This window comes from Jaculus jaculus, chromosome 12 (assembly GCF_020740685.1).
Source record: "Jaculus jaculus isolate mJacJac1 chromosome 12, mJacJac1.mat.Y.cur, whole genome shotgun sequence".
Taxonomy (NCBI): domain Eukaryota; kingdom Metazoa; phylum Chordata; class Mammalia; order Rodentia; family Dipodidae; genus Jaculus; species Jaculus jaculus.
In genome coordinates this window covers 22,727,355-22,738,584 of record NC_059113.1, presented here as the reverse complement: position 1 = coordinate 22,738,584, position 11,230 = coordinate 22,727,355, and the positions used below count along the sequence as shown (strand labels likewise).

At 40.9% G+C, this 11,230-nt stretch overlaps 1 protein-coding gene across 1 annotated transcript; it reads right to left on the bottom strand.

The window, feature by feature from the left end:
• Positions 1 to 4,202: 4,202 nt before the first annotated feature.
• Positions 4,203 to 10,403, bottom strand: Chrnb3 (cholinergic receptor nicotinic beta 3 subunit). Its single transcript, XM_045131553.1, has 4 exons — positions 10,374 to 10,403; positions 8,564 to 8,670; positions 7,234 to 8,113; positions 4,203 to 4,337 (listed from the first exon to the last, which is right to left on the bottom strand). The coding sequence occupies exons 1-4, from the start codon at positions 10,401 to 10,403 to the stop codon at positions 4,203 to 4,205; spliced, it is 1,152 nt and encodes a 383-aa protein (XP_044987488.1).
• Positions 10,404 to 11,230: the final 827 nt, after the last annotated feature.

Genomic DNA, 11,230 nt, shown 5'->3' with positions numbered 1-11,230 from the left:
GGAGGTGTGTCATTGGGAGTAGATTTTGAGATTGCTTAGCCTCATCTACTTGCCACTGTTAGCTCAGATCACTCTTTGTGTTTACTGTTTAACTATAAAGTGATGTGGAGAATTTCATCTCTGGTCCTGTCTATTCGATGTTCCATGTGCTTCCTATACTTGGAATAGGTCTCTCTCTTATGATTCAGAAAATTTTCTTCTGAAATTTTACTGAAGATATTCTCTATGCCTCCCCCCACCGTATTCCTTCCACTTCTTTTATGGCCATGATTCAAATGTTGGACTTTTAAAGGTGTCCCATATTTCCTTCTTGTTCTGTTAATGTGTTTTCTTGAACTTGTCATTGATTTTGGCTCCCAATCTATTTTCTCTGTCTTGTTCTTGAGCCCTGGTAGTCTGTTCTCCACACGATCTATTTTGTTGGTGAGGCTTTCTTGGGATCCTTTTAAATGTGCTATTTCTTTTTTTGTTGCTGTTTTCCATTGGGTTTTTCTTCATCATTTCCATCTCCTTGAATTCCATTTTTATTTCTTGATTTGACATTCTTTCTTAGTGTTTCTTGGAATTCATTCCTGCATTTTATTATATTATCATTGAGTTATACTGTCCATTGAGTTCTTTTTGGTTTGATTTTCCTCCACTTCATTCAGCCATCCACTGAGTTCTTTTTGATTTACTTCCATTTTATCCATGCATCGATGGAGTTCTGTCTTTTTGTTGTTTTTCTTCAGTTTCATTCAGCTGTTTGTTTTTGGCCTCATTAAGTTTATTTAATATGATGATTATAATTGCATTTCTCATTCTGTATCTTGAGTTTTCTATCAGTACTTTCATTGGTGGCTTCCATTATAGGACTAGGCATTCTTGCTGGGGATATCTTGCCTTTGTGTGTGTGTGTGTGTGTGTGTGTATGTGTGTGTGTTAATTGTTTTGCATTGGGGTTTGCTCTTCTGGTGATAGCCCTCTGTATTTCTCAGAATGCAGCAATAGCAACTCTTGTGGAGCCTTGTTGAGTGGCCTAGTCAAGTGAGGGTGGGATGGAGGTTTGGGTTGAGCACACTAAAAGATGAGCAGGCTCCGCCTTGTGTGTGAGCCCTTACCTTGAAAAACCAAAAAACCGAAACCCAAACCAAACAAAACAAAAATACCTAAAAATAGATCTACCATATGCCCCAGCTATACCACTCCTGGGTATTTACCTCCAAACTCCAAGTCTGCATATTACAGGGATATTTGCACATTGGTGTTTATTGTTGCATGATTCCCAATCACTAAGTTATGGAAATAGCCTAGAAGTCTGTTAATTAAGGAATGGGTAAAGAAAATGTTGTTTACAATGAGAAGTCAAGCTGGAGCTGAGCTAGAAGCCTCCTCCCTGTTGACAAGCTGTCAGCATGTTGGAAAGACCTATGCAGCCTGTTGGAGGAGAAAAGTCATCAACAGTCTTAACCAGGAGTGGAGCCTGCAAGTTCTACAGCTGGTCAGAGAGGCCAAATATATCAACTGGTGTAATGGTGACATGTCTGTTATAAGGGAAACGAGCTGCCCTCTCTGGATTTAAGGCTGCTTCATGGGAGGGAGGGAATTCCTGCCTAGTGCTGAAAAGTTAGTCAAAAGCTATGGCTGGAGGGTCATAATTTCTAGTGTGTGTGTGTGTGTGGGGGGGGAACAACTAGTGTTGTCTGGCTGAATGTGTACATTATGTCACCAAACTTCTCTCTAATACTTATGTTTATGCCCATATATTAATTTCACTCCCACTTTTGTTGAGAGAAGCTTCTCAAGAAAAGTAGCTCAAAACTTAACCAAAAGTGCTGAGAAGAAGTGAAAGATTGTGTTCAGCAATAAGGAAGACACCTCTATCACACCTTCTAAGGCTCAAAGTCCATTTCATAAGAAGTAGTAGAAAGAATGTCAGAAACAAAGGAAGGGGACAAGTGCTGTTACAGTCAGGTTCGCTTCGCATTGCTGGTAGAAATCACCCATCCAAGAGCAGCTTGTGGGAAAAAGAGGTTTATTTTGGCTTATAGGCTTGAGGGGGAAACTCCATGATATCAGGAAAAATGATGGCATGAGCAGAGGGTGGACATCTCCCCCTGGCCAACATAAGGTAGACAAGAGCAACAGGAGAGTGTGCCAAACACTGGCATGCGGAAACTGGTTATAATACCCGTAAGTCTACTCCCAACAATACAACCCCTCCAGGAGGCATTAATTCCCAAGTCTCTATCAACTGGGAACCTAGCATTCAGAACACCTAAGTTTATGGGGGACACCTGAATCAAGCCACCACAAGTGCTTTGCAATACTGTCTTCTAGACACAAAGTGTTCATGGCATTCATGTCTCATAGTGGTTGATGCTACCTTGCACATGACATGCAACATAGGAATTAAAACAATGATAGCATCAAAATAAAAGAGAAGCTATTTGGACAGAAGAAGGGATTCAGTGTAGAGGGTATTTGCAGGGGGATAAGGTAGGATGGTGGGAGGGGATTATGATCACAGTATTTTGTCTGTATGTAGAGTGGTTGTCAATAAAAAAAGAAGAAAATGTGGTTTATAACATAAGGAGATTTTATTCAACCATAAAGAGTGATATTTTGTCACTGACAGGAAAATGGATGTGACATGAGATTATCACATTAATTGAATGAAGTCAGTCTCAAAAGACAAATATTACATGTGTGGATCCTAGATTTTACAAAGATGCACAAAATCATGTGTGTGTGCATGATATAAAAGTTAGAGAAAACTCTTCCTTGGAATTTAAAGGAGCAAGGGAGGAGGAGAGCTGAGAAAAGGGAGGGTAAAGAGCATGAGGTACTACCTAAGCACATGACATGCTTACATGATAATGTCTGTATGAAACCCAGTAGCATGTACAATAAATATACACCAATAATTTTTTAAACTCAGCGAAATATTCAGAAGAGTAATGGACATGTGGATCACACAGAGCCCCAGTGTTGTATAATATATGCATGTAGTGCAAAGAAATGCAGCTCTATAGCATAAAATTTCCTGTCAATTGAACACAAATACACTGATCTTGCTATATATTATGAAATATATACACATGCTTTCCCTTTTGCAACTGCGAGTTGCCTTTGAGGATTATTTGAATGGTATGAATCTCTCTAGATAAACAGTCCATGGTATTTGAAAACTTTCTCTTTACTACACTATGGTTGTCTTAAGAATGTAATGCCTATGGGGACCTTGTAGGCCTAGGAGCTTAGGAGAGGCAGCCACTGAAGATAGGGAGTATAATTACAGGAATTGTTTTTGGCAACAGGGATCAAGGGCACAAGGGGGAGAAAGATTTAATTTGAAAAGAGGTTAGCATAAGCAGGATGGATATCTAGTCACACAGAGAACTGACTAGCAGCAAAGACATCTAGAAGGATTTGGGAAATGTCTAGGGCTATAAACAGCCAGACATGGAGAACTCCAAAAATGTAGATAAATCCAGCTGTATCTGACAGCATTTAAGCCACACCTTACTCTTTTTGGCCAGTAAAAGAGCATCCCCGACAGAAGTCATCATTTCAGTCTCCGTCTGTGTTTGGCATCCACCAGCCTGTGAAAGCAGTCCTTAAAGCACTCAGCTTTTCCTCACAAAACAGACTGGCACTGATGTTTTTCAGTGTTCACTTGATATGTACAGTTGGGTAAGTCTATAGGAATGAGGATTTAGAAAAGCTTTCTAGTGCAAGATGTCTGGTTGATGAGATATTTCCTTTTCTGTCCTTCAAATCTTATTAATAAACCTAAATAAATGTAAAATTACAATGAATGCTCTTATAAATCTAAAACAATAATGGAGAGTAAGCTTAGCTACCTTCATAGACCAGATTGGTAGGGAATTTGTAGGATTTGTGTTCAGATAAAGCAAAGAAATGATGTTCTTAAGCAAAGCCTGGGAGTAATCCTGAATGAAGAGGACATGCTGGAATTTGATGTGTGACCCAGTGGACGCTGAAGGTTGGCTACAGCACTCCTGAATCCTCTGCAGGTTCAACTCTCTTACTAATAGGGTCATCATGACAGGAGAAAGCAGAGCAGGCACTGGGCTCAGGGGACTGGGGCTCTGGAACAAGTGCATGCATCTGCACTCTGTAAGCATGCAAGCGGCTGTCAGTTCTCAGGGGTGTCTTGTCTGCATGGCATATCTTCAAATGGCTCTGGGGATGTGCTACTAATAGGCACCATATAGCCACATCTTCAAGGCAGGGATGAAAATTAGAATGGAGCCTGTAACTGACACTATTAGAAAAAGCCAAAGAAAGATGCGCTCAAGAACTTGAGCCACAAATTTCCAGTCTTGTACCACCTGCAAAAGAGAGAAAAAGGTGATTTTCATTCATGATGTTCAGCAGCTGTTCTGAACTTTATAATTAACACTATTTGAGTTGACAGCACTTTAAAATTTTCAAAATGTACCTTCACATCAGAGGACGTGGAGTTATGGTGGCATCATTCATTGTATCCCAAGAACAAAATACATAGGTTGTAAATTGAGCATTTAGGGACACTCTTATCAACACCAAAGAAGTAAAACAGAAATGAGAATTCTCTATCATTTTTTGGAAATATTGCTAATCAAAATGAGAAAAACATGATTTTTACATAATGTTTCCTGATACACATGTGAAGTCAGTTCCACATTGGTAACTTAAGAGCATTTGTGACCAAGTGTTACAGGACTTTTCTCGACTTCACAAGTGTTTCTGGTCCCTTACAGGTTTTGAGACAGGCACCACAGAGGAGAAATGACAGGAGGGACAGATATTCTGAGGCAGAGAGGTTGCGGCATCTTCGGTTATACTGGAAGGTTGGAGTGGGGAGAATGGGCACCAGGCCTGTAGGAGCATATTAAAGCAGGAACAAATCATGGCGTTAGGGAAGTTTGCAAAGGAAGCATGGAGACTCATATTTCTCTTTTTTCCCCCCTACAGATAGTCTTCACAGTAAATTTTCAACTTATGATGGTAAGAAAGTGAAACCTGCTCAGTAGAAATTACTTCACACTTTGAAAGGTAGGTGGGAGGGGAAGGGAGGGAGGGAAAGGGGATCTTCTGCAGGCTAAGCGCATACAGTGGCACTGCCCCATGACTTGGTCACAGCAGTGGGTTACTGTCCCTTTGGACCTTGCATTCAATTGATCACCAAGGGTAAGTGCCCTGTACAGGATGCTGTGGTGCTGGCCCTGGTGCTCACTGGGGTAGCTGTGTCAATATATTTTGACCTCAGATAGTTTCAATCTGCAACGGGTTTATTGAGACACAACCTCATATTAATTGCAGAGCACCTGTATATGGGGTTTGGTAAAAGTGCCATACAGCCAGGGCCCACTCTCCCAGAATGATCCAGGTCAGAAGGCTGTTACCGCAGGCAGCTCCTGATGTAAGCTTATGGAGCATAGAAATAAAACTGCATGTGTGTGGCGGGTTGGGTGATGGGTGGCACAAAGATGCTAAACTAAAAGGTTGAGACATTACCCTTAAGTGGTGGGATTATTGGTGATTTCAATCTTCTTGCTTACGTTTTTCTGAATTTTCCAAACTATGCTGATCATCTGTTAATTTTATACCTATAAAATCAACTTAAGTCTTTGCATTAGTATTTTCAAAAAATGTAAGGAAATAAGCCAAACCTCCCTACTTAAGAGTTGAAAAAGCCGGGCGTGGTGGCGCACGCCTTTAATCCCAGCACTTGGGAGGCAGAGGTAGGAGGATTGCCGTGAGTTCAAGGCCACCCTGAGATGACAGAGTTAATTCCAGGTCAGCCTGGACCAGAGTGAGACCCTACCTCAAAACCCCCCCCCCCCCCCCAAAAAAAAAAAAAGAGTTGAAAAGCATGTTGTATAATAGCAGGTATTTTTCTAGGTTTTTTTTTTTTTTTTTTTTTAAGTCAAAACCTTAAAGTGGATGACAAAATGGTAAGTGGCTAAGAGAAAGGATATATTAGTCTGGGTCTCTGTGGGTAAGATTAAAATATAAATGATATTTCCAAAAATGATTTCTAAGTCTGCTTACGAGCTCTTGGCACCATTATTATTGTGAAATAATTGAACTTTGCAACTGGTATAAAGACCTATATAGCTTGTTTTCAGTATGTATTCTGTTCATGATTTGTCATTTAATCTTTGCCATGTTTTTCAAGGTAGGTTCCATAAAAAGAAAGCTCAAGTTAAGTAATATATCACATCACACAATGCATGTAGGTCTTTGCCCAGGTTTGCTTTCACTCTGAGCACCATACTTTTTTTTTTAAGACAGTGTTTCGCTATGTGGCCCATGATGAGCTTAAACTCCTAGGCTCTTGTGGTCTTCCTGCCTCAGCTTCCTGAGTATCTGTCATTCCTGGCTTGCATCTTGTATCTTCACATTTCTTTTTCTTTAATCCGTGAGCTAAATAACTAGATCCTCTTCTTGCAAAAAGAGATTGCAAAATTCTTATATTACTTTTATTTATTAGTTTATTTTATTTTAAATATTTTATTGAGATATTTAATACATAAACATACTGTAATTTAAATAGTATTCTTGCCCCATTACCCTCTTTTGTCTCACTCCCCCAACCCCACTGCACTGAGGACCCTTCTGTTTCCAAGTAGTCCTTCCTCTGTTTTGATTTTTAATTCCTTTTGTTTTTCTAGTCCTTTATTTATTTTTTAACTTTATCTTTATTTTTTTGAGAGATAAAGAGGCAGAGAGAGGGAGAGAGAGTGGGCACACTAGGGCCTCCAGCTACTGCAAATGAACTCCAGATGTGTGCACCCCCTTGTGCACCTGGCTTACGTGGGTCCTGGCGAATTGATCTGTGGTCCTTTGGCTTTGCAAGCAAATATCTTAACCACTAAGCCATATCTCCAGCCCCCTAGTCCTTTATTTTTAAAAATTGTGCATCAAACATCTATCATGGCATGATGAAAAGATCAATTTAAAAGTGTAATTGAGTCATGGAAGATGCGATTGAGGAGTTTTGAACAGTGCTGTGTCTAAAGGTGCTTCAAGTCAGTCTTTATGCTCATTTGAACTCTTTCATAAACATTTTTACTAAAACTCCTATTGCATGTTGTGGAGCATTTGAAAATTTTTGTTTGTAAGCAGGCTCACTAATCACGTCATTTTGAACAAGGACCACACTTTGTTGTCAACAGATGCCCCGGTGGCATTCTGGTGCACACCTCAGTGCAGGTGCACTCTTGTCATGGGCTTACTTACCTGGCTGATGAAGTGTTCCTTCTTCACGTGCCTCGAAATGTACCTGATGGACTCGGCAGCCTGTTCCAGGAAGGTGACCAGCACCCTTTCGCCGTCATTTGCTGGAGTCCGCTTAGTTTTCTCTGCGACTTTCCCCCTCACTACTGTGTTATTCTTTTCATCTGGGGTAGAGCAGGAGTCCAAGGGGCCCTTCATGCAAAGCAGTTTAGGGAGTTTTTGCAGAAACAGTGTCTTCACCCAGGGGGCCATGGGATGGTACGTTGAAGAAGATCTATGGTGAACATTAATTACAAAAACAGTGACAATAATTGAAAGGGTAACAAAAATCATAATGAACAGCAGGTATTCTCCAATGAGAGGGATGGCCTTTGAAGAAGATGGGATGATTTCTTCAATTACCAAAAGAAACACTGTCAGAGAAACCAAGACTGATGTTGATAATGAAAGTTTTTCTCCTTCATCAGAAGGTAAATAGAATACAAGAATGGTGAGGAAAGACAGCCCCAGGCAGGGGATTATCAGAAAGAGGGTATAAAATAGTGGCAGGCGTCGCAGGACAAATGAGTAGGTGATACATGGATAGGAATATAACCCTTCTCTTCTGTTGCCCTTCATCCCTTGTGCATTTAGGATTTCCCACTCTCCATTATCAAAGAAGTCTTTTCTGTCCACGTTTTCATTTATCAACACGAGGTCCACCATGGTACCATCATGAGTCCAGGATCCAAACTTCATTGAGCAGTTTTGCCGGTCAAATGGGAAAAATGTGACATCCATAGTGCAGGAACTTTTGTAGCGGGCAGGAGGAGCCCAGATGACAGTTCCGCTGGATTTCACGATGGCCTTGGTCATGAAGGAACCTTCAAACTGCCCATCGGCACTGTCATGAAAGTGGTTTTACTTTAGTAGCTAAGTGAACACTTAATAGTTTGAGGGTTTCCCCACCACTGTACTCTCTGTATTTCATTACTTCCCTGCTACTATGGTAAAGAGTGGTTTAGGAAGAAACATTTTGCTACTTAAAGTTGTTACTTCTCTCAAACCAGAATTTTCTTTATTCACTGTCATAATTTTCAATATAATTCTCTTCTCTGTTACTTATTTTCTGTTTAAAAATTTATTTATTTATGAGAGAGAGAGAGAGAGAGAGAGAGGTAGATAAAGAGAGAATGGTCACAACAGAACATCCAGTTACTACAGATGAACTCTAGAGGCATGCGCCACTTTGTGCATCTGCTTTACATGGGTCCTGGGGAATTGAACCTGGGTCCTTTGGCTTTGCAGGCAAGTACTTTGACCACTAAGCTATGTCTCCAGCCCTGTTACTTACTTTTCAAAGAGAACTATGTCAGGCAGCCAGAGAGATTCCGATGGAACTTTAATTGAGCGAATTCCACCATATTCATTAGGATTCCAGCGTAATTTTTGGTCTGTCCACTCCTGCACAAAATGAGAATGCTTTAATTCTGAAAATTCAATGTTTTAGATCTTTGAATCTTCAAAAAGACGCAATTTACCAGACCACCATTTCATTACAAAAGGGGAAATTGGCTAATGGTTAAGATTGCTGCTTATACATTCTCAGGGCCAGAGTCCACCTAACTTGACTCCTTAGACCCCACATACAAAGCTGTCATGGGGCTGGAGGGATGGCTTAGTGGTTAAGGCATTTGCCTGCAAAGCCAAAGGACCATGGTTCAATTTCCCAGGACCACAACAGGGTGCATGTGTCTGGATTTCGTTTGTAGGGGCTAGAGGCCCTGGCTTGCTCATTCTCTCCCTCTCTCTCTCTCTCTCTCTCTCTCTCTCTCTCTCTCTCTCTCTCTCTCTCTCTCCCCCCCTATTTCTCTGTCAAATAATAATTAAAAAAAGCTGGCATGGCCATGCACAGCTCTATGCCCAGTGTTTGGTGTTGAGTAGGGAGGCAGAGATTCTTTGGGGCCTGCTGACAGTAGGCAGCTCCAGGTTGAGGGCATCTCCCATCTCCTGTCTCTACTCCATCTCACAAAAGTTTGGGATGAGAATAGAGAAGGGCACTGAAAATTGTCCTCTGGTATCTCCACCCACACACACGGGGCACACACATCTGTACATCTGCACATATGTCCATATTGCGTGTATTACACATCACAACCAGATGCCATACCACACCCTCTCTGTCTCTTACACACACACACACACACACACACAGAATTAAAAAACAGAAATTTTCTTAGGTTACACCTTGGCATCCTATGTGATATTCACTGTAGCCGTCAGTATACAAATTGAGGGAGCCTGGCCTCTTACCTTGTGCACCCATATATCTGGCCTGTTGGGTATCCTCAAGCGACACATGTACCACACAGTAAAGAGGCTTGTCAACAAAGGTCACTGATCCATCATCTATGTTTTCTCTCTATTTTCTCTTAAGTTATAAACAAAGGAAAAGTTACAGTTGAGTGTGGAGGTGAATGTCTGTAAATCTAGCACTTGTGTGGCTGAGGCGGGATTTTGGGTTCAAAGCCAACTTGATTTATGCAGTTAAATTCTGTCTCAAAAATGGTATGTCTAATTCAGTTAAGTCTAGGAGAGTTTGCCCAGTGATATTTTAATCTCTTGATGATAAATATTATGTTGAATGTCAGTCAAGAGTCTTTCACAAACATCCAGTATGTTAATATGAAAAATCCAGTGTCTAACTCTTCATGGTGACAGTATAACTTTTATACAATGAAAATAGATAAAAGATTTTCTTTTTCTATTTGTGTCTAAACTTATTTTTTAAGTTCCTTATTACAGCTTTAATTTATACCCCTAACACTCTTGGTCTCCATATGCATGCATTCTGCCTCAAGCATTAGAAGGGCATTTCCAGTGTGAACCTTGCTGGACTCCCATGATGCCAACTTTGACACCATAAATATAAAGAATCAGAGGTGGTTTATATTGATCAACTTGCCAAGTCCTAAGGGTTACTAGATTAGGTTAGTGCATGTCTGGAGGGATGTCCTGATCAGGTTCATGAAGGTAGAAAGACCTGTAATAACTGTGGGTGGCACGATTCCATGGGCTGAAATTCTGAGCTATATAAAAAGCAGAGAGCCAGCTGATCAGCAGCATTAGTTGCCCTGCTCTGTTTCCTTTGGGCTAAATATGACCAGCTTCTGCCACCACACATTTCTTGTCATAATGGGTTGTAACCTGGAGCCATAAGCTGAGGTAAATCCTACCTCTATTAAACTTACTTCTTAAAATTCTTGTTTAATTATTTTAGAGAGAAAGTATGGGTGCCACAGGGCTTCCTGCTAGTGTAAATGAACTCCAGGCACATGTACCACTTTGTGTGTCTGGCTTTACAAGGGTACTGGGGAATTGAACCCTGGCTGTCAGGCTTTACAAGCAAGCACCTTTAACCACTGAGCAGTCTCTCCAGCCCTATAAAAGTGGTTTTCCCCAAACATTATTATTATTATCAATTTATTTAAAATATTTTATTTATTTATAAGGAGAGTGAAGAGAGAGGAGAGAGAGAGAGAGAGAGAGAGAGAGAGAGAGATAGAGAAAGAGACAGAGACAGAGAAAGATAGAGAGTGGAGAATGGGAATGCCCGGGATCCAGCCACTGCAAATGAGCTCCAGATGCATGCACTACTTTGTGCATCTGGTTTTACATGGGTACTGAGGAATCAAACCTGGATTGTTTGGCTTTGCAGGCAAGTTCCTTACCCTCTGAACCATCAGTCCAGCCCCTATTTATTGATATTTTTATAAAAAGGTTGTTCTCTTAGGTCCTCTAACACCTGCTCCAATTCTTCTGATGGTCTTCTTTGGTGGAGTTATTAGTATTCATTGTGGGGACCAAGAAGCTTTGGTCTCTTAAAGGGAGGGGGGAACAAGGTGCCTCAGGCTATTCCTATCCACCTTGAGACTCTTACAATCTTCCTTTCCCCTCCTGAAGTGTTCCCTGAGCCTTGGCAGGCAAGTTAGGGATTTAAGTTGGTGTTGAGTTCAGTTCT

What these genes read in the sequence shown, in the direction of transcription:
- Chrnb3 (XM_045131553.1), bottom strand. Translation starts at nt 10,403, where the DNA reads ATGACAAGAAATGTGTGGTGGCAGAAGCTG. An exon ending in ATGTGTGGTGGCAGAAGCTG is followed by an intron (nt 8,671 to 10,373) that starts GTCATATTTAGC and finishes TTTGTGCAGGAG; the next exon opens with TGGACAGACCAAAAATTACG. An exon ending in AGGAACACTTCATCAGCCAG is followed by an intron (nt 4,338 to 7,233) that starts GTAAGTAAGCCC and finishes TCTCTTTTGCAG; the next exon opens with GTGGTACAAGACTGGAAATT.